The 23,215-nt window shown below is 42.3% G+C and overlaps 1 protein-coding gene across 5 annotated transcripts in view; it reads left to right on the top strand.

The window, feature by feature from the left end:
- The window catches only part of prpf4 (pre-mRNA splicing tri-snRNP complex factor PRPF4), a 26,990-nt gene extending 3,775 nt beyond the window's left edge, over positions 1 to 23,215 (top strand). For all 5 annotated transcript variants that reach the window (XM_078956430.1, XM_078956431.1, XM_004084569.5 and 2 more), the window contains exons 2-15: positions 3,172 to 3,349; positions 5,100 to 5,286; positions 5,454 to 5,541; positions 6,633 to 6,712; positions 13,861 to 13,954; positions 20,119 to 20,213; positions 20,294 to 20,352; positions 21,190 to 21,313; positions 21,423 to 21,512; positions 21,581 to 21,703; positions 22,169 to 22,276; positions 22,641 to 22,759; positions 22,839 to 22,945; positions 23,025 to 23,215. In XM_078956430.1, the coding sequence (XP_078812556.1) occupies positions 3,193 to 3,349; positions 5,100 to 5,286; positions 5,454 to 5,541; positions 6,633 to 6,712; positions 13,861 to 13,954; positions 20,119 to 20,213; positions 20,294 to 20,352; positions 21,190 to 21,313; positions 21,423 to 21,512; positions 21,581 to 21,703; positions 22,169 to 22,276; positions 22,641 to 22,759; positions 22,839 to 22,945; positions 23,025 to 23,111 (1,518 nt within the window). In that variant the 5' untranslated portion in view covers positions 3,172 to 3,192 and the 3' untranslated portion in view covers positions 23,112 to 23,215. The remainder of the gene's footprint in view (positions 1 to 3,171; positions 3,350 to 5,099; positions 5,287 to 5,453; positions 5,542 to 6,632; positions 6,713 to 13,860; positions 13,955 to 20,118; positions 20,214 to 20,293; positions 20,353 to 21,189; positions 21,314 to 21,422; positions 21,513 to 21,580; positions 21,704 to 22,168; positions 22,277 to 22,640; positions 22,760 to 22,838; positions 22,946 to 23,024) is intronic.

Below are 23,215 nucleotides of genomic sequence, written 5' to 3'. Positions count from 1 at the left end.
CGAGAGGGTCGGAGGGTCCTGTCCCGGGTAATTATGAAAAGCAGACCCGTTATGTACATTTTCAAGGCATCGTTTCAGATGATTTGAAACCACCAGGGGGGTATTCCAGAAAGCAGGTTATGCTAGCTCCCACGGTAAGTTTGAGGCTAAGGAAGTGGATAACCTCAGCTTTCTGTTCCAGAAATGGAGGTATGTTTCAGGGTAGGTCAAGTTGCCATAGCAACTCATGCTCTGAACATAACCTGGTCAGGAGCAGGTTTAGTTGAAGGTTAGTTTGTTTTTCAGAGATGTGAAGCAGCATGGCGTGTCCATTTGAAGATGATTTAGTGGATGAAGAAGCTCAGATAATACTTTTTCCACCATGAGAGGATGATAAGACCACATATGGATGTTGGAAAGAGAAACTTTATACTTTCATCTAACTTAATTATTTGCTTAAGTTAAGATGAATCTTTTTTGGAGTTCAGTCAGCTTAAAAATAACACGTAGTTATCAGACATTTATTTTACTTTCATTCAAATTGATTCAATGAAGTAGGTGTAACTTTGGTGCTGCTGTTAGATCTGCACCGCAAGGAATTGTGGGATACCATTCCCTTTGCCTGTCTGGACGGATTTGGGTTTAAGTGTGGGTTTTTGACCAAATGTGTTTAGTTTAGCTGTTTTACTGTGTTTTGTCTAGTTATTTTGTCCTGTTATGTTTAATTCTTTCTGCACCATGAGTGAGAGGGAGGAAGAGGCGGATGAGTTTATTTAGCACCACTAGTGCGCGTTTCCATGGTGACTCCAGAAATCGGCGGTCCATTGAGAATGTCTTTATGTACATGCCGTGCACGTGCATTTACCCAGGGTTACCAAGTGGAACGTAATTACGCTAACTCGTATCCGGACTTTTGGAACCGACATACCCAGAGTAAGCAAGTTCAGGTGGATTTCAGCCAGAGTTCAGGGTTAAAGTCAGGGGAGTTTAAACATGACTTCTGGAATACCCCCCAGGTGCAGAGATTGGGTTCACTTCTACTCTGTTGACGGCTACATTTTCTTCTGACCTGCGGGTTTACGACACAATTTCCAAACTCATCTCCAGAGTAAATATAAACATGTGAGCGGTGGAGGCGATGCGGCTCAATGGCTGCGGGCCGTTATCGTGTTGTGGGGATGGCTTTATAATAATAATTGTTATGAACATTCATCGTCTCCGCCTTGTTCTCACTGTCCACTTCTGTCTTGATTCACACTTGAGTTGCTCCTTTTTGGTCTCCTGAACAAAATCCGTAATAAACTGCATCTGGTCCAGAATTCCACTGCCCATATTGTCTCCAGAACTCCAACCTTTGATCACCCCCCCCCCCCCCCCTTCCTCCAGCAATTGCACTGGCGTCCAATTCAATTCAGACTCCTCCTCTTCCTCACCTTCAAATCCCTCCATAACCTGGCCCCTGTTTACCTCTGAGCTCCTCCAAGTTGACGCCTCCTCTCGTTTTCTCCGGTCCTCTTTTTTTCTCCAGCTTTCTCACATTGTTTTTTTATCCTATTTTTCTAAATGTATTTTTATTCTTGTTTTTACTGCTATGTACAGTGACCTTGTGTGTCAAGAAAGGCGTGTGTCATCAAATTATTATATGCAATTCTTAAGATGGAAAAATTGATATTAAAATATAAAAGGAAAAATTCTACTAAATTTGGTCAAAATTCATCAAATCCATTCAGAGCAGGCTTCTAATGAATTCCACTGTCTATTTGATGTCTGCATTTAATGTCTCCACCTTATACTTAAATTTAAGTGAAATGAAATTAAACCATTGGGTGTTTTTGCTGATATTTGTTCTCAGTCTGTTATGATATTTCAACTTATGGACAACAGAAGAAAACGTGTCAAGGATCCTCTGAAGTAGGCCTGCACAATATACCGCAAATTTATCGTTATCGCAACATTAAGCTGTGCAATATGCATACCGCAAAAGACGGCGAAAATCGCAATAAATGGTTACCTCAAATGTACAAAAACAAACTCATGGCAGCTTGAAATATTGAACACATGAAATGAATCCCTTTATGCATTTAACCAATCGGAAGGACCCGTTTATGTTGTTGATCAATCAGATGAGCCCTTATATGTTTGATGTTTGCCTCCTACGTCAACAAGGGTCATTTGGATTATAATTTTTAAACTGTTGTAGTGAAATGGAAATTATTTTTTGGTTGTTTTGCTATTTGTTTATATACCGCAAATTATATCGTTATCGCAATATTAATCACCAATATCGCATATCGCGAGTGTTCCTCATATCGTGCAGCCCTACTCTGAAGTACAGTAAACCCTTGTTTTTCGCGGGGGTTACGTTCCAAAAAGAACCCGTGATAGGCAAAACCGTGAAGTAGAAACCTTTATTTTTTTTACAATTATCATACAATTAAATCCTCTATTATACATTGAAAAGAAAGAACAAACCATTTTACAGGCTCAAGCATTTGTTTAACAAATAAAGGTACTTTAGAAACGTTTTTTTCAACAAATAACTTCTATACTGTTCTGTCAAATAAAATTTTAATCATCAATGTGAACAGAAGGCGTCAAATCGCGGAGATTAGCCCCGCCCACCGCGACCCGAGTAATTTGATTAAACGGGAGAAAATTTAAAATGGTTATGAAAAAAAATACAAAGTACAGTGGGACAAATAGTGACTCAGGTGTATTTCACTGCTCTTCAGTCTGAGCCGCTGCATCCTGATGGGTTTAAGAGAAACTCGAAATTGCAAGAGAATTTGCACGACGTAATGTTAATTTGGCAAGCTGTTGTAGGTATGTGGACATATTAAACTGCAACGTTATTGATGCACAGGTAGAGAAGAAGCGGAGTGACTTTTTGGCCAATCAGAATGCAGAACACAATGCACGATGCAAATCCGTGAAGTAGCGAAACCGTGAAAAGTAAACCGCGTTATAGCGAGGGATCACTGTACTTGTATAATGAATACTGTACAGCAGTTTTACACCAAATCCTTTGCAATTTAAAAATAGGACAAAAACAAATAAATGTTGATAAATTCTGTTTTGTAGGTTTGAATTTGTGGATACATTTGAATGAAACATCAAAAAGTTAATTTATACTATTTAGTCCAAAGTCTTTCACGCTTGTCTACATTCTTCATCGTCTCTTTTGTTCTGCAGCTGAGGAAGAGCAGCACGAAGATGTCAGACGAAGAAGATGCAGTTCCGGTTGCAAAGAAAAGCCGTGTTTTCTACGGAAGCCTGGAGGAGAAGGAACGTGAACGTCTGAGTCTGCAGGCTACAGGAAGTGATGCCGTGAGGGCGGGGATTAAGGCTGGAAACATCAACATTTCCTCAGGCAGGTCAACTGTTGAATCATCACTCTGTGACTTTGGTTTCTGTGGTGACCACGCCGCAGGGATCCTTCAGATTCAGGGTCCGTCGTTGTTCCTGTCAGCTTCGTCCCAGGCACAGACGCAAAAGACCGGCTCTTCGTTTTGTCCGACGAAAGCCGGACACAAACCACAACTAATAATTTCTGCTTCATCAACAATTTTGAATTCATCTTCCATGAATTAAAGGGACGATATCCATACATCACTCCCAAATCCAAGTCTCTGATTGGTCAAAGTACAAAAGGTGTAACTTTCAACCCGCCGTTAATGGCTGTCATTTTTATTGGCCTGAACATGGTCATGGAAACTTGTGTGGCGATGCGTGAACGTAAGACTTTTAAACACGCATGTGCGCACATATGCATGTTCACATAGACTCTTCATTGGAAGTGGGCGCTTGAACTCAGGTTTCCGAGGGCGGAGTGAACGTAGCTTAACTGCAGGAACTTGGACAGCTAACAGCTCTGCAGATTGACAACTTTACTGCAAATGTAAACAAAAATAGCACCGATTTAAGTCAAAGTCAAGTAGGGATGAGACGATAAGCGGATTACAGCCCTTTTTTTTTTAATAGTTCTGCATATGGTGCGTGATTGAAACTATAATAAACACATTCATCTTTGCTGATAATTTACTTTTTCTGCTAGTCCTGTGTTCAGACTTCAAGGGTTTCTGGGGGAAACCTATGCTGCACACCCTCCCTCTACTCACACACACACGTGCGCGGTTACAGCAGCACACACACATCCTCATTCTACAACAGAACTTTCCGTCTCGCTAGGAAATGCGACAAATTTACTGCGTTCTAATTATTTATTTCCATTACAAGCTGCGTTCTTGAGTGCGTGACCCGGCCGCCCGCCGGAGGATTTTGTGTTGGGGGGGGGGGGGTTATTACTGTTCTCCTTCACTCTGCAACACCAAACATGAACTGCTAGATTTCCATGAATATCACTACATGTTTTGTTTGGGAACTATTTTGTGCAGCGTAACGTTACGTGTCTGTATGAACAAAGGCCTCCTGCCCCGCGTTCTTCATGGGTGTCAGGCCTCATGGCTACCAGAAAGGTGACAAAGTGTCTGCAGTCTGTTTATTACTGGTCAATATAGAATATTCTGAGAAGATGTCTGAACCAGAGAGCACAGGTGAAGCCTCACATACAGCTAGAGAGCAGAAGAATCAAAACACACCCCCAGCACACGTGTGCGCTCTTTCCTCCTACACACGCAGCGCGCTGACACACACAGACTCACACACAGTCATTCTACAACACCTATATAGTTAGTTCATAGGTAGTTGTTACCGTTATTTATTAATAAGGAATACTGCGTTGTAATTGTATTTATTTGCGACGTGGCCGCCATGGGATGTGGTTGGGGGGGGGGGGGGGGGGGGGTTGCAGTTAAATGTGACAACCCGCCCCCTGCTGGTTCATCACAATCCCACACCGTCACAGCTCTAAAGTCAAGTCAAAGTCAGCTTTGACAAAAATGCTGCAGACACAAGACAAGCAGCACAGATTAAACTACTTTCCTCTCGGCCCGCAGTGCGAGCAGCTTATACATTTTACTTTAAATCACAGAATCAGGATTCAGAACTCAGTCAAAATGAAAGAGACCACAGAAGTGTTCCATCCAGGTGTGTTCTCTCAATGCAGACAGGTAGTTTACAGCTCTGTCCCTGTTGTCTCTGTCTCCCATGATGCCTTGCAGGGGAGACTCTGGAGATTGAGGATCGAGTCAGCGAGCGGCAGCAGGAAGTGCTCGCAGAGTTCGAGCGGCGGCGGCGAGCTCGACAAATTACAGTCTCCACCGACGATGCAGAGGTGAAGGCCGGCCTCCGAGCACTGGGGGAGCCAATCACATTGTTTGGAGAGGGGCCAGCTGACCGCAGGGAGAGGTGGGTAATCTCAACTGAACTGTATTTAAAAATACTTGAAACAACAACAGTTAGAAAAGCAAAAACCTGCAGTTCTGTCTAACCAGCACAGTAACACAAATCATATTTTTGGAAACTGTATGAATAGAAATATCCCGCCAGAACGATGACACAATGCTTGTTTTCAGATTGCGAAGTGTTTTGTCTGTGGTTGGACCAGATGCCCTAAAGAAGTCCAGGAAAGACGAGGACAGAGCCAGAAGGTCCCAGGAACAGGTCAGCCTGCAGTCCTGCTTCCTGTGCTGCTAAGTAGCATTCTGAAGTACATTGTAGTACTGCAAATCTCCACTTGATGGCGTTGCTCTCACCGTGTTCATCAGCGTTGTTGGCGGTCCCTGCGTGTGCATTTAGCCAGGGTTCGTTCTTTAGTCCAGGGATTACCAGGCGGTACTTTCTCCCGGTCTTCCAATCGTTTCTTGGGGTCATGGATCTCATTGTCTGCCGGTTCGTTCACGGCGTGTAACCTCCTCACTTCCTCCAGAAGCTCCATCATGTTTCTGTTGGATCTTGATGACCCTCACGTCGTTAAGGCCGCCGTGGCGCAGAGATAGGGCGGTTGACCCCAAAGACCTCAGATTTGATTCCTGCCATGTATCGAAGTGTCCTCGGGCAAAACACTGAACCCTTCGTTGCTTCTGGGGGTTATGGGTTGTCTCCAGTTCGTGAATGTCTGTGTGTGAACGGGTAAAGCGTTTTTACCATTTAAGACATTAAGGGGTTTTCTTGATGGTTGGGGAGGACTTTTAACAAGTAATTAAAGACCCACTCATGAAAATGGATGTTTTTGCTGTTTTTAAACTGTTCTTGTAGCAATTTTCAAATATAAAAGAATTTGAGATTGAAACAGCTTTTCTGAGTATTTCTTTATTCAGATTGTGTTGGATCGGGGTGGGCTTATGACGCAGTGTGTGGGTCAAAGTCTCCCTTCTTTGGTTTCAAACCTAAATTCTCCACTTGAAGATGAATAAATCCATAAACGTCTTTTTTTTTCCTTGTCTTCCATGCCAACAGTTCTGCCCACATCCAAAAAGCAAATTTCTAACAAGCTCCTGCAGCTCTGGAGAAAATATGTCTCAAAACGACACAGGCTTTTTGATTGAGCCTAAAAACAGCACAATCATAATTAAAATACCACTGGGAACGACTTTAGCATGGAAAAAATATAGTTGGAGTAGGACTTTAAATTGTAAGATGACTGCTGCTACTGTGAAGCAAAGGTCCTTACTACTTCATATGAATTGATGAAGTAGATCTATTTGATGAGAATTGTCTTTCTAAGTCTGAAAATGTTTTTCCTCCAATCACAGTGTCTGCAGACCTGGTATCATGAAGGCTCCGCCTCCCTAAAACAAGCTCGACTGTGGATGGCCAGATATTCTCTGCCTCGGTAAGTTTCCAGCAAACTTGCTGGGCAGAAGAGGGGTAGGAAGGGTAAAACAGGTTTCTGCTGGACTGATTCTATAGAGCAGTGGTGGGGAACCTTTTTGGCCGAGAGAGCCATAAACGCCACATATTTTTAAATGTAATTTCCTGAGAACCATACAATATATTTAAAACTAAAAATACAAGTGAATGTGTGCATTTTATGTAATGTCAACAATTTCAAAGTACAATAAGTCTGTGGATTATTTTTAATAACATTGTTATTGAGGACTGAGTTGGACTGGGTGGCTGTTGGGTCCCGTTCTAAGTTCCAGAGTTCATTGAACGCATCAAGCAGAGATGCTGATTGGCCCTCAGTTCTGTCGCTCAGCCTGTCGTTGGGGGGTTTGGACCAATGGGGTTCAGCTATGGGCCGAATAAGGAAATAGGGGGACTGGTGCGGGAGCGAGGGAATAAGGGGGGGCTTCGGCGGGAGAGAATCAGGAATTGCTGAATCGATTGTACGGTGTTGGTTACGGCCTGCAGTAACCAGAATAAAGAACCTTAAAGGAAGTTAAGTGTCCGTGCCTCAGTGTGGGAAAGGGACACTACAATATGCTGTTGCTGATTAATAATGAGTATTTGTTAGCATGAATGTGACTCTGGTGCTGCGTGGTGGTTCTGCTGATGGTCTAGTCTGGTTACGTGGTGAGTTTAAGCTTCATGCAGGCGTTGAGACGTCCATCCGTTAAACGGGATCGTAGGTCTGAATGTTCTGTAGACGTGAGGCAGACCGCTCACATGCAGACGTCAGTACAGCAATACTCACGCGCTGCAGTGTGTGGTATGTGACGGGCAGGGTGTTCTCATTAGAGCGCCGCTTCACCTCGCTGCCTGAGCCCACGACCCCTCCCCTTTTCCTTCCCAAATAGGGGGGGGTGCAGCTGTAGGGACGGCAGTTCACAGTTTCAGGCTGCTACAAACCCTGTGACATAACAGATAATAGGAAGCCAATAGTGGAGCAGATTTTTTTTCTATAAGCACTGCTACTACTGCGCGCCCCCCCTGGCATCGCATCACACGCGTGAGAGACTGGTCTAATGAAACTTAAAAATATATATAATTTAAGATTTGTCTGCGAGCCAGATGTGTCCATCAAAAGGCTCGTGAGCCATGGGTTCCTGACCCCTGCTTTAGAAGAACTTGACTGTGACACCCAGGTGGGGGTTGATGTTTCTGACTCATGTTTAGCCCCTATTACGTCAGACAAAAATAGACCGTAATGCTGGACAATAGAAGGACAGCCAACGTTTTTTACTGTAATGTTTGTGGATAAGGTCAGGAGGAAGAACAGGTGATGTGGTGAAGAACACATAAACTAAACACATCATATCTGTGACACGGACACTTTGTGGCTTTTTCTACTTTGGATTGCTGGTCACCATGAAGTTAGTTATTTTGTAGTTCTTAAAAATATCAGAACCAAAATTACAGAAACAATTAGTATTAGATTAGGTAATTAGATTAGCCATTTTTAATTGCATTACTCTTCCACAACATAGAACAGAGCCCTCCAGGGGTCAGTGGTAAAAAAAAAGAAAAACTGATAAATTGTGCACATGGATTATCAGATTTTTTTTCTTTTTAACCAATAGGGACCTGGAGGGCTCAGTTATATAGAATTATATTTATATATAATTTATATAATGGGAGGAAGGCATAATAGTCAGAGAAAATTCACACAAAACTCCAAAAAGTAATGTCCCAGCTGGGATTTGAACCTTCTCGCTGTGAGGCGAAATTCAATTCAATTTTATTTGTACAGCCCAAAATCACAACAACAGTCGTCTCGATGGGCTTCGAAGTAAAACATGAAATCAAAAGGATCACGAATACAAAGAGTTCAATAGAAAAATACTAAAATGAACTAACAAACTGACTAAGCTATACTGGCATCCCTGCCCTTAGACCCCCCTTCGCGGTAAGGAAAAACTCCCAAAAAAACCGGATTCCGGAAAAAACGAAGAAACCTCAGGGGTGAAGGAGGGATCCTCCCCCAGGACGGACAGGCGATTTACCAGAAATCTTAGAGAAGAATTAACTTATCTAAATCTACAACTACATATATAAAAGTCCAGCAGACGAGCTTCATCCAGCCGTGGTTATCGGGACAGTCAAAGGCGCGAGTCGAGCCGGAGACAGGAACCACAGCCAGGTGTAGGAGCAGGAGCAGAGACGAGGTACTCGGTCAGGTACAGAGCAGAGACGAGCCAGAGATGAGCCAGAGGCAGGATCCACAGCCAGGTGTAGGAGCAAGAGCAAAGGCGAGGTAAACGGTCAGGAACTGGAGCACGGATGAGCCAACTGGAGTCTGGAAGCACTCCCACTCCCCAGGAGGGGAGAGGAAAAGAGGGACAATACATGAATCGCACTGCACCAAACAGAGGCATGGAGAACTAAATGATAAATTATGATCAAGAATAGAGGAGAGGAAGGGTAGAAGTAAAAAAGGAAAGAGGACAGAACCCCAGTGTACCATAGTTACCCCAGCTTCAACTTCTAGCAGCCTTTTAAAAGAAATAGTTATTATTAAGTTTAATTTAAACAAACTAACATTAAGTTAAATAATCTCTGAATACTAGCCAGTCTGACAATAAGCCTGTCCAAAGAGGAATGTTTTCAGTCTAGCTTTGAATGTAGAAACTGAGTCGGCCTCTCTTATATGAGCTGGGAGTTTATTCCATAAGACAGGGGCTTGGTGGCTAAACGCTCTACCTCCAACCGTACTTTTACCAATTCTAGGAACCACAAGCAGTCCTGCATTTTGCGAGCGAAGTGTTCTGATTGGTTGGTAAGGGACTATGAGGTCCTTAATATAGGACGGGGCCATTCCATGTAAGGCCTTATAGGTTAACAGGAGGATCTTGAACTTAATTCTAGAATCAACTGGGAGCCAATGGAGCGAAACTAACACAGGAGTGATGTGATCTCTTCTGCTGGTTCCAGCTAACAATCTAGCAGCTGCGTTCTGAACAAGCTGGAGACTTCTTAAGGAACTCTTAGGACACGCTGCTAACAAGGAGTTACAGTAATCCAGCCTCGACGTAACAAATGCATGGATGAGTTTTTCAGCATCACTCTTAGAAAGTATATTTCTGATCTTAGCAATATTCCGCAGGTGAAAAAAGGCAGTTCTACACGCCTGAGATATATGAGCCTTAAATGATAAATCCTGGTCAAGTAAAACCCCAAGGTTTCTAACTGTGGAATTGGGGGCTATACTTATACCATCCAGGGAGACTATCTGAGCAGACAGAGCATCTCTGAGGTTTTTAGGACCAAGTATAATGACCTCAGTTTTTTCTGGGTTCAAGAGGAGGTAATTAATTGTCATCCAGGTCTTGATGTCACTGATGCAGGCGTTCAGTTTCTCTATCTGGTCATTCTGGTCAGGCTTCATGGATAAATACAACTGCGTATCGTCGGCATAACAATGAAAATTAATGCTGTGTTTCCTGATTATGTTTCCTAGGGGTAACATATAAAGCGTAAACAGGATCGGTCCCAAGACTGAGCCCTGTGGGACTCCATAGTTGACTCGAGTGCACTGAGAGGAATGGCCATTTACATTAACGAACTGATACCTATCAGACAGATAGGATTTAAACCACTGGAGAGCAGATCCTCTGATCCCTATGTCCTGCTCTAATCTATGGAGTAAAATACCGTGGTCGATAGTGTCAAAGGCTGCACTGAGGTCCAACAGGACCAGAATAGAAAGTAGTCCCTTTTCTGAGGCCAATAACAAGTCATTAGAGACTCTAACTAGTGCAGTTTCCGTACTGTGGTGAGGTCTAAACCCCGACTGAAAGTCTTCAAAGTGGCTGTTGTCCTGTAGGTGGCAGTAAAGCTGCTTAACTACAACTCTTTCTAGGATTTTAGAAATAAAGGGCAGGTTTGATATCGGTCTATAGTTGGCCAAGATGCTAGGATCCAAACTGGGCTTTTTCAGAAGAGGTTTAACAACTGCATATTTAAAAGACTGTGGCACGTAACCCGTTTCCAGAGAGGCATTTATCATTGTTAATATGGGATCATTAATTAGGGGAAAAGTTTCTTTAAAAAGTCTAGTGGGAATTGGGTCTAACAGACACGTTGAGGATTTGGAGGATGTAATAATTGATGTTATTTCCGCTTGATCCACAGCAGTGAAGCAGTCTAATGTTACAGAGGTTTCTATGGATGCCTCCATTTCTACCGCTTCAGCCTGTTCTGGGCTGATAGTAGGAATAACTTGATTTAACTTATGTCTAATATTTGAGATTTTACTATCGAAAAATGTAAGAAAATCATCAGAGCTGAGAGAAACAGGAACATGTGGTTCTACTGAGCTCTGACTGCGAGTTAATTTAGCTATAGTGCTAAAAAGAAATCTTGGATTGTTTCCATTCTCTGATATTAAGGTTGAATAGTACTGGCTTCTAGCTCTACGCAGAGCTTTTTTATAATTTAATAGGCTATGTTTCCAGATATCCAGAGACTGCTCTGAACCGGAGCGGCGCCATTCTCTTTCCAACTTACGGGTTTCTCGTTTAAGAGAACGAGTTTCAGCGTTAAACCACGGTGCTACTCGGTTTTGTCTGACGAACTTAGGTTTCAAGGGGGCAACAACATCGAGTGTACTCCTGAGGGCTTGTAAGGCATCATTAACAAAGTGGTCATTTATACTAGGACTGATACTATGGGAGCTGGTCTCAGAGTATTTTCTCAGAATATCACTAAGTACTGGCTGAACTGTGTGTTTAAACTCAGACACAGAACGGTCAGTTAAGATTCTTCTAAGCTGTTTCTTATTCACTGGGGCAGAAGGATGTTCCAGTGTAAGCTGGAAGGTAATCAGAAAGTGATCAGAAATGATGGGGTTAAGAGGAAGGACACTCAGCTGGCTGATCTCTATCCCATGGGTTAGAACAAGGTCCAGGGTGTGCTTATGACAGTGAGTGGGTTCATTCACACTTTGGGTGAAACCAACATCATCTAATAAAGCTGCAAAAGCCTTTCCTAGGCAGTCACTGGGGTCATCAACATGAATATTAAAATCCCCTAATATTATAATTTGATCAGAATCTAAGACAATAGTCGATAGGAAGTCGGAAAACTCAGTTAAAAATTCTGAATATGGGCCGGGGGGGCGATAAATAATTATGAGTAAAACAGGTTTTCGAGTTTTCCTGTTTGGGTGACTTAAAGACAATATGATGCTTTCAAATGAATTATAAGCATTTTTAACTTTAGGGCTGAGAAGTAAGCTAGACTGTGATATTACTGCCAAACCACCTCCTTTACCTGAAATCCTGGATTTCTGATAGTTAGCATAAGTGGGGGGGGTTGCTTCATTCAATCTAACATAGTCATCCTGATGGAGCCAAGTTTCTGTTAAGGCTAAAAGACTAAGATTGTTATCAGTAATTAACTCGTTGACTAAGAGGGACTTGGAGGAAATGGATCGAATGTTTAATAAACCGCATTTAATGACATCATAATTCTGCTTGTGAGAACTGCTGTCTGTCACTGTAAGGTTTCTATGACGCGCTCCTTTCATTTGTCTTTCAGCACATAAGCTAAAGCTAGGACCTGCTTGACTTTCCCTGCATGGGTTTTGCACCGGCACTAACCCTAAGGGAGGCACTAACCTTAGAATTGATCACCATTAAAACAAAAAGAGTACAGGTCCCTGTCATTGTTCTGGCAATCTGTCCTACCTTGTGAGATTTTCCTACCCGTAGCACAAAATGATAAATACAGCCATCTAACTGTCCTCATCAAATAATTCTACCGATATGAACGGACGCACCATTTGGATGTTGTAAACAATGGGGCTGGGTTGATAAAATCGACAAATTGAGCTGAATCGTTCCAAGCTCAATTAATTGGTAACCAATCCATAAAAATAGAGATTGATCTTTTATACTTTTCCTTTTTTCGGTGACGCTAAACATCAGTAAAGCTTGAGTCCACTATCTTGATGCTAACGTATAATGGAATTTACCATAGGACGGCTAATGCTAACTAAATGAGAAGCTTTATAGACTCACAGGCAGGAATTTTCCTAAGTGTTTTAAGGAAAGATGTTTTCTGATTAACCATATGTGGTCTAATGCAGGGGTCCCTAACCGTTTTCATGTCAGTGTTTTCACTAACCGAACGGGGCTGAAATTGGCATGCAATATTTTTTTGCTTACGGTTTGTGAAGAACCAATTTTTTACATTAAAATGCTAATACAAGAAATTAAGTTTAAAAATAAAACATTTGTACTAATAATAATAATAAATAATAATGGATTGGATTTTTCTGCGCTTTTCCAGATGCTCAAAGCGCTTACATTGTGTCCATTATTCATTCACTCCTCATTCATACTTGGTGATGGTAAGCTATGGTTGTAGCCACAGCTGCCCTGGGGCAGACTGACAGAGGCGTGGCTGTCAGTTGGCGCCTACGGCCCCTCTGACCATCACCGGGATCATACATACACATTCACACACCAGTGGAGACACACTGGAGGCAGGGAGGGTGAAGTGTCTGGCCCAAGTACACAACGACAGTTGGCTGGTGGGAGCGGGGATCGAACCGCCAACCCTTCAATCATTGGACAACCCGCTCAACCGCCTGAGCCACTTTTGCCCGTAACAGTGTAATAATAAAACTTTTTTGTGCAGGTGACGATTATTCAGTGCAAAAAATATAAATTATTTTTCTGATTTGTAAAAATTCCATAAAAATAATGTATTTTCATAGAACAGCATTAAAACACTGAGAACTCAGAGTCTGATCATGGCTCAGAGCAGAAACATTTAACATGTTTAGTTTTTACATGATTCTGTGGATTTTTATCACAGGAACACTTTCTGCACTAACTTTCTTAGCTGCTGCCTAATTCTCCCTAAATCTCTGTACGACAAGTTTCCTCAAACGTCTTCAGCAGGTCAACAGATTCATCTGATTGAATCTGTTAAATGTTTGCAGCTGCTTTAAACTTTGTGATGAAGATGTCAAAGTGGAGGCTAGCGCCTACAGGCTAACGACTACAGGCTAACGACTACAGGCTAACTTTAGCTGTGACCAACTTTTAAGGTTTGACGGACAAATAAAGCAAAAGTTGTTTTGTTCCATAGGGCCGTGGCTCGCCTGGAAGCTGCTCGTGCACAGAGAGATGTTTCTGAGGCAAACAAGACCATACAGCAGCAGGAGCTGCACAAGAGCCTGAGGGTGAGACACCAGCTGGACCATCTTCTCAGACTGCCCCAGTGTTGGGAGCATTTAGCTATTTACTATCAGTGTTGGTAAATAGTAAAATGGTTAGATATTGGAGATTCTGTCACGTTTCTGGCTGATTCAAGATCATGATTGGTTAAGGAGTTAAGTGGGCGGTGGCCTGCTCTCCATGCTGTTTTGTAGCCTTCATCAAAACAACCAGACGCAGTGGCAGACAATTCACATGAAGTCAAATTCACATTATGTTCCGGAATAAAGACATTATCCACATCCATCACGGCATTCCCACTGTCAGTTTTGCTAACCGGAGACCTGAAACTACCTCAGCGCTATGTGCTTCGGTGACGAAGCAACGCCACTTAAAACAAACAATTTGGATTTTACATCCAAGAGCTAAAGTTTCAGCACACTTTGTGGTAGAAAACATGCTCCTGCCATCCACTAAGTCATTCAGAGCTCTTATATCAAAGATTCCAGTCAGATCTTTTCCCGTCTGTACCGTAAAACGTTTACAGAAAACATTGATGAAGAGTGCACAAACACGAACACGGGGGTGAAAGGATCCTTTGCACAGTTGCAGTAACTTTCAACCTCTGCTCACATCTGCAGTGTTCATAATGAAAGTTACCTGGAAGTGACGGCCCCTTGGTTAATCCTACTAATATGCCCCAAGAGTTGATTTTTATGGAGTCCTAAACTGTTCATAATTAAATAAATAAATATGACCTCGTGAAAATAAACAATCAACCAATAAATCTCTCATAAACATATAAAAAGATCATAAAATTGTGAAAGACCTGCACATTAATTTTAAATAAGCCATTATCTTATTAAATATATTTCATTTTGCTTTAAAAACCTTTTCATTATTTTAAAACAGCATTTTAAAATATTCATTTTAATCATATGGAATATTATAATTCTACATCTTTTTTCAGAACCTTGGATTTCAAAATCAATATTTTCCAAAGTAGCTTTGTTTTTATTTCATGTTGCTGTTTCAGAATGACTTATTTATTTCATAATGACCTTTTTCAGCAGACTGAGTCTGTCTGTCAATCAAACTAGACAAGGCGGAGACACTTTTGTGATTGGCTACTCCTTTACTCAGACATAAGCAGCAGCACCCTAACCACATCTATCGAAGATGCTTCAGCGAACGTGACGGCGCAATGCCCACCCCTCAACACTAGGGGGAGTATGCACCTCAACACATCCACAGTGTTGGCAGAAATTGGGCAGTTTTGGTTCTAAATTTGCAGAAAAAAATGGTTTTGGGCGAGTGTGCATAATTCAGCTGGTTTTGTGATCAGTTCGGCGGTTTTCATTTTCTCATGAAAATATAGTAGTAGCCAAAGTTAAGCTGGGTGGCTGTTGGAGTTCCACTAAGCTTCTATGAACTGGAGTTCCATGAACGCACCATGCCGTGTGTGGGAGGAGCTACCAGCTAAATTTTGTTAGGCCACATGGAGCTGTGGCTGTGCTTATCTCACTTACAATGCATGGATGCACAATGCACATGGAGAATGTTGAGAGATCAGGTTTATTTATTTTGAATAGTTCCACATGATAACAATGTTTTCATGTTTGAGTTCATGAGATCATCCCAGAGAGTCTCTGCTTCAGCTCCTGCAGTCAAACTACGTCTTGATGATGGCCGCCTCAGCGGTTTTGTCCACCACTATCAGAGCGTGCAGTGCAGGAGTGTGTGTGTGTGTTTGAGCGCAAGTTAACTGTTTGTTGTTCAGTTCGCTGGAAAAGTAATAATAAAAGAACAGAGACTTGTTCTTTTATTAACCCGCTATGGAGGCTCAGAACGGGGAACAACCGCGGTCAGAAACGTCATCGCAGGAAAGGTTCAACATTTTCCCCAAGAGGGGAAAATGTTGAACAGGGGACCTGATTTATAATCATTGTCTCATTGAAAATAGAAAAATATCTTGCATATTAGACACCCTGATTCATCTAGAGCCTTGTGGGGAGGGTCTGGTGGAGGGGGGCACGGTGAAACATCCGTGCTCATCTTTCACTGGTCCCCCCCACAATTTTAACTTCCACTTTAGAAACACACACTGCATGTTAGCAGCACACACAGAGCAAATACCCACCACACACAGAGGGACCCCGGAGTGGGGGGGCTCTGTGGCTTGGCAGCGGTGGGGCCCCCCACACTGGAGACCTCCTATTTTACCTGCAGCACACCCACAGCACACCCACACCTCCATATATCGGTGGGGTCGGGGGGGGGGGGCTGCAGTAATTGGTCGAGCGCGCGGCGCTGGGGGGTCAGTCGGCCGGCCGGAGGGGGTTACTGCGGGGGGTGGGGGGTAACCAGAAGATTGTGAGTATGTGTGTGAGAGTGCATGGGTGGGACGGACCTGGGGGCTGGCTTGCTGGGATTCTCTGGGGCTCTCCCTCCCCATCACAGAGGGGGGAGGGCACTAAGGGGGTTGGGGAGGGGGGCTTAGATAATATGGCGGGGGAGGAGGGTTGTAGAGGGTAGGGTTATGGGGGGTGGCTGTGGGTGCGCGGCGATCTCTGGGATGCTCGTGCCGGGGCTGGCTCGCGGGGGCGGGGCACCGGTTGGGTGGTTGGCGGCCCATGGGTTCTCGGGGCCCGGCGCCGTCCCTGGCCCTTGTCTCGGTGTCCGGCGCCCGGTGGCCCCCATGACTGCCGCCTGGTACGGCCTAGCGCTCCTATCCTGTGGCCTGGGGGCTGGACGCCAGGTTCGCTTATGCCTTTGGGCGTCGGGGGAACCCCTGTAGGGGGGCATTCTCTGCGCCTGGCTGGGTGGGTGGGCGATCCCCTCCTCCCCCCCCTCCCGGGCTGCCCGGGTCCGGTGCCATGGGGGTTCCTGGCCTGGGGGTCTCTCCTCCCCTCTTCTGGTCTGGCTGGGTAGGATCTGGTTCCCCTTATGAACACACGGTTCACGTCGGCAGCATGCATGTATCTCCACCCCCACGTGCACACTGCCACACTGCTCCCTGTCTGCTTCATCCCTCCTCCTTACCCACAGTGTATTGATGGACATATATTTTTCGCTCATCTTAGTGTCAGAATTTCACCTTTGATGTAATATTTGTCTTTCCAGCAGATTTGGTATAATTGTTACAGCTTAAAATAATAACTTATTCAAATCAGTACTTGTATCCCCCACTTTCTCACCTCTTCTCCTTTTACTCTCTTCAACCCCCCCCCCCCTTTCATTCTTCCCCTCTCGCTCCCCACACACACTAAATGTAACAAATAAATAAAAAATAATACAACAAAAAGGGGTTTAAACAAATCTACACTCTAGTTTCTCGAAGCTATATAACCTCTTTTTGTGATAGTAAAACCTGTCCAACACAAAAAGGCTTCATCTGTATGCTCAGCTGTTGGACAGAACAAGTAAAAAAAAAAAAAAAAAAAAAAGAAAATAGAAAAATATCATAAGGTTTAGGAGGCCGAGCAGGCTTGTTCCGCTTTCCACAGCCGGTCTGTCTAGGTCAGGGGTCGGCAACCCAAAACGTTGAAAGAGCAGCATTGGACGAAAAAAAACAAAAATGTCTGGAGCCGCAAAATATTAAAAGCCCTGTTTAAGCCTTATAATGAAGGCAACACATGCAATATGTATCTATATTATCTATATTAGCCTACTATCAAAATTAATAAGTTGTTACAAATACATAATGAGCATTAACGATTAAATGTGTATTTGCCCTGCAGTGCATTCTGGGAGAACGACTCGTCACGTGACTGCTCTGTTGTGGAAGTTTAACTTCATTACAATATCAATGAATTATGTTTCATTTCTTTTTATAAAATTAAAGAAATGTAATAAAGAAATGCAATTTTTGATGTCATTTTTATATTTAGGATTCAAACACAAAACAATAAAATGGAACGTGCGTGACCCATGACAGTCAGCTTCAAGCATTTGCGGCGCCTGGAGACTTTCATTGAGCTCCTTTAGGTGGCTCCTCACAGGCATATCCACCAAAAAGTGCAGCTTTTTGAGTCACACAGTATCTTTCAGTTACGGGTAGTTCAGGTCTTTGCTTTTCAGGAATGTTTTCACGTGTTCTAAACAGACAAAGTGACGCAAAACGTCCCCCCCTGGACAGCCATCGGACTTTGTAGTGTAGCAGGAGATCAGAATATTCACTTTCAACTTCATCAAGCAATGCACGGAACTGACGGTGGTTCGATTTACATCAGCCACCTGCCTAGCGGTCTGCTAAAAGTAAGAAAAAGAAGAAAAAAAAGCCCTGCTGGTAGAAATGTGTCGTTGGCTATGACGCAAATCTTCGTTGACAGAAATGTTGAAATTTAATATTGTAGTGGCGGTCATGTGCATTTTAGGTCTGTTAGCAGCAGGGGATTGTGGGATGCGGTCTCCTTATCTAATTAGGGCTCAGCATGAGCGTTTCTGTTTGCCCACGTTTCTTTTCATATGGCAGTTTTGTTGTTCCACCTTAGTTTATTCTTCCTGTTATGTTGTTTCTTTATGTTGCACCGTGAGTGTGGAAGGGGGAGAGGTTGATGACCCCTGTGCGATGTTCATTGTGGTGTGTGTTCAACGTAAATGGGCTTGTTATGCCAGGAAGGGGACAGCGTTCTCAGCTTCTCTATCTGCCTCCTCTTCTCTGAGACTGTGTGGATTCGTGCGGTGTGTGTGTGACACGGACAGTTCTCCAGGGCAACCAGTTGATTGACAGCTCAACTTGTTGACAACTTGGCTCCCGTATTTCCTGCTGCAAGTGACGTATCTGCTGGGCGTTACAATATTTATTCTTCACATTCTTAAAGCATTGGAAAACGTTAAGAATGTTTGTGTCATGTTTTTCCTCCTACAGAAACCATATTAAAACAAAAAATATATTTCTCTCCCCCATCTTTTTACATTTTCAAACATTTTTAAAATGCTCCAGGGAGCCACTAGGGCAGCGCTAAAGAGCCGCATGCGGTCTATGTGGACGACTGGAGCTCCTCTGTGGTTTGGTCCACACAAACCCCCAAACTACAAAAACAGAGTGGTCCATGTTTGCATCTTCTGCAGCAGACAGATTGTCTCTATTTGATCCTCTAATGTCAGCAAAGCCGTGCAGATATCGCTGAAATATGTCATCTCTCTCTCTGTCTGGTACACCCCAGAAGGAGTATCCAGGAATATGAGTCGATCTCCAGGGATCAGCCAATGTGCGTTTAGATCCCACCCACTTTCACTGATTGACAGACATTCTGCTGAAAAAGCTCTTCATGAAATAATGTCATTCTGAAGAACAGCAATATGAAATAAAAACAAAGTTCCTTTGGAAAATATTGATTTTTGAAATCCAAGCTTCTGAAAAAAGACATATACTTATAATAATATTCAACATGATTAAAATGAATATTTTAAAATGCTGTTTTATAATAAAAAACAGGTTTTAAAGCAAAATGAAATATATTGAATAATATAGTGGCTAATTTAAAATTTCATCCCAATTTCATGATCTTTTTATATGATTATAAGAGACTTATTGGTTGATTGTATATTTGCATTAGGTCATATTTATTTATTTAATTATGAACAGTATAGGACTCTATAGATTTTAGGTCCAATACTTTTTAATTTATAAATGTTTCTTCTTGGGGACGTCATCTTGAGATATGGTATTGACTTTCACAGCTACGCTTATGACACACAGCTTTACATCGCTGTGTCTGCTTAAACCTATAAACATTCTTTTAACTGTTTCTTAGATATAAAGCCGTGGATGGCAGAAAACTTCCTACAGCTCAACCAGAACAAAAAATAAATTTTAATCAGGGGTTCTAAAGACAAGAGACTAATTTACCACATCTTTAAACCTTAGTGTGTGAGAAACCTGGGCGTACTTTTTGACTGAGCTGAGTTTTATCCCACACATTAAAAGTGTCGTTAAGACAGGATTTTACCGTCTCAAAAACATTGCCAGAATCCGCTTCGAGCTGTGCAAGAATAAGAAGCACATTTTAGAAATAAAGTGTGATTTGATTTGAAAGAAGAAAGGCTGCTCTGACTAACTTTTTACTGTCTGGGTGATGTTACGGATTACTTTTTTGAAGTAAGATGCAGCACTGCTCTACCTTCAACATGGACTCTTTGGATCCGGTATCTGTTCTGTCAAAGACACTTCAATGTTTTTCTTCAGAATCTGAACAACTTCTGCAGTCAGATTGGTGATGATCGGCCAATCAGCTTCTGCCACTTCAGCCCCGACTCCAAGATGTTGGCCACCGCGTCCTGGTAATGAACCCTACAGACTTGTTCTGAACGTCTGACCTGCTGCTCATTATGAAACTAACTCTGACCTGCTGACCCCACAGGAGTGGGCTGTGTAAGCTGTGGTCAGTCCCTGACTGCAACCTCATTCGTACACTTCGAGGTGGGTGGAGCTTCAACTTTTTTTTGATTTGATTTGAAATGGTTTATTTCAAGCAATCAAATAGAAATAATACACAACAACAATACAATCATCAGTTATACATTCATACAATAAGTAATCAAACTTGGGATAATTAGACATATTAATAAATATTGCTTGAAAGGGAGTGGAAGGAAGCGAACCTATATAATCCCACCCCTGTTCTTCCTTAACCATTTTATAACATGATTTATCAATATCCGGTTCATAACTTTTGTCAGACAGAATTTAAAAAAAAACAAATATCAATAAAGCACATGACAAAGATGAATTACTTAATTATTTTGTAAAAAATAACTTTTAGAAATCAACATGGCAATTAAGTATCCAAAATATATGCAGATTATCTTACCTATAAAAGTCATTGATATGATTAAAAAATAATACTATATCAGTAAAATGGACATAACACTGTTTCAGGAATTTACATAGCAAAATTTTGATCAAGTATCAAGTTAAAAATATGTCCAAAATTATGTTACATTAGGAAAAATCATGAATCAACTTATCAGTTTTTTGGAGCAAGTGAAGTAGTATCATTAAAAGTTAATCAATTTAACCATTTTCAATAATTGATTAATCATTTGTTTTATTATTTTTTATTTATTTTCTATAATAAAGTAATAACTTTCAGGCTGCTCTATGTGCACAGAAGCACAATTAACCTTTAACCTTTGTGAGAATTGTTGACGTCTAGGTTAAAAACTATAAATGTTTTTTATTTGATTTTCAGTGAAGGAGTCATTGCACCAATAAATCAATTGAACTTTTAACGCCCTGTTTTCCAATTGGTTAAAGGACACAACACCAATGTCGGTGCCATCGTCTTCCGCCCGCAGTCTGGAGTCTCTCTGGACCAATCAGATGTCAATTTGGCCTCATGTGCTGCTGATGGAACAGTCAAACTGTGGAACATGGAGAGGTGGTTTTTAGGAGATGATTGTGTCATGAAGAAGGGACGGAGGAGTTAAAGGCTTGCAAAACGTCTCAAATAAAACCGTCAACGTATTTTCTTTGTGTGGTTGCGGTAGTGATGAACCTGTGGCAGACATTGAGGGTCACAGCGATAGAGTGTCTCGAGTGGCCTGGCATCCATCTGGAAGATTTTTGGGAACAACCTGGTAGGTCACAGCAGTGAGTACTCTGCAGCTGTTTGCAGTACTCTGTTTTGATAGTGTTCTGTACACAGCTACGATAACTCGTGGCGTCTGTGGGACCTAGAGGTTCAGGAGGAGATCCTCCATCAGGAGGGTCACAGCAAAGGAGTCCACGACCTGAGCTTCCACCCTGATGGCTCGTTGGTAGCTACTGGGTGAGTTTGTGCACTTCGTAGTATACCAAAATAGTCCGATACTCCCAGCCAAGTTTATTGTTTACCATCAAAATACCAGAAACAGAATAATGCACACAAATACACACATTTAGAATCAGACTCAAAATCAGAATTACTTTATTGATCCCACTGTGACGGGGTTTTTATCAGCAGCGAAACATGAAATGTGAATGATTTGTCCCACAAAACTATAAACTGTTACTGGGCTGGGAGAAAAGAGAAAAAAAAGGCTACAGTAAATGAAAGCATTGTAAACATAAGATAAAAGATTAAAAAAAAGAATAATATAAAACAATGAAAAACAACATGAATGTAAACAATAATGTGGTATAATTAAAAAAGCTATTTACAGACATTGCAGGTAAAAAGATGTGCAACAAATGGGAGTCACATAAATCCCGTAATCCCTTTCATGTGTTTTCTTTCTCTTTGGTGTTCATTCAGAGGGTTGGATTCTTTTGGAAGGGTCTGGGACCTGAGGACAGGACGCTGTGTTGTCTTCCTTGAGGGACACCTGAAGGAGATCTACAGTCTGCACTTCTCTCCTAACGGGTCAGCCAGTTCAATTCAATTTTATTTCTATAGCCCAATATTTACAACAAGTCGTCTCAATTGGCTTCATATCGGTAATTGTGTAATGAATCATAAAGTGATAGAATTCAATAGCTGATTGCTAAACTAAACTAAACAGACTCAACTAAACTGGGTATCCCTGCCCGTAGACCCTCCTTCTCTGTAAAAAACTCAGCCAGCTGCATTTCAGATCCAGACAGAGAGCTGTTGACTGAAACTGTCAATATAGGATGAAAGAAGAAATGGTCCAATCGATGAAATGATCCTATAATTTATATCTACAGATAAAAAACATCATTAACCAGCCAACAGCATTGTTTCATGGTGTGTTTTCCTCTGTTAGGCATCATCTGGCAACAGGAAGTGGTGACAATACCTGTAAGGTTTGGGAACTGCGCAACAGGAAGTGTCTGTACACAGTCCCAGCCCACCAGAACCTGCTGTCCACTGTCCGCTTCCAACGTAACAAAATTTAGTCTTCCTGTCTCTTTTAAAAGGACACTACTTCTTGTGTAGCTTCAGTTTGTGTTTTTGTTTGCAGCCACAGACGGTCACTTTCTGTTGACTGGAGCTTATGACAACACAGCAAAGGTTTGGAGTCACCCCGGCTGGACACCGTTGAAGACCTTGGCAGGACATGAGGGGAAGGTATAAGCATTGATTGTGTCTATGCATTTAGACCTGATTGCTCCTGATATTACGATAGTGACACTGTTGATTTCATCAGGTGATGAGCGTGGACGTGTCACCTGACGGGAAGCTGATAGCCACCAGTTCGTACGATCGAACGTTCAAACTCTGGTTGTCTGAGTGATGTCACCATTTGTTGTAGTATGTCAACCCTGACTTCATTTAAAAATATGACGTGTTCCAGTACTGGTTTTATGTTTTCTAATAAAAGAAAGCTCAGATGATGAA

This window comes from Oryzias latipes, chromosome 12, assembly GCF_053564925.1.
Source record: "Oryzias latipes strain Hd-rR chromosome 12, Olatipes_Hd-rR_3.1".
NCBI classification, from domain to species: Eukaryota; Metazoa; Chordata; class Actinopteri; order Beloniformes; family Adrianichthyidae; genus Oryzias; species Oryzias latipes.
The sequence above is the reverse complement of the archived record's forward strand: the minus strand, read 5'-3'. Positions and strand labels throughout refer to the sequence as shown.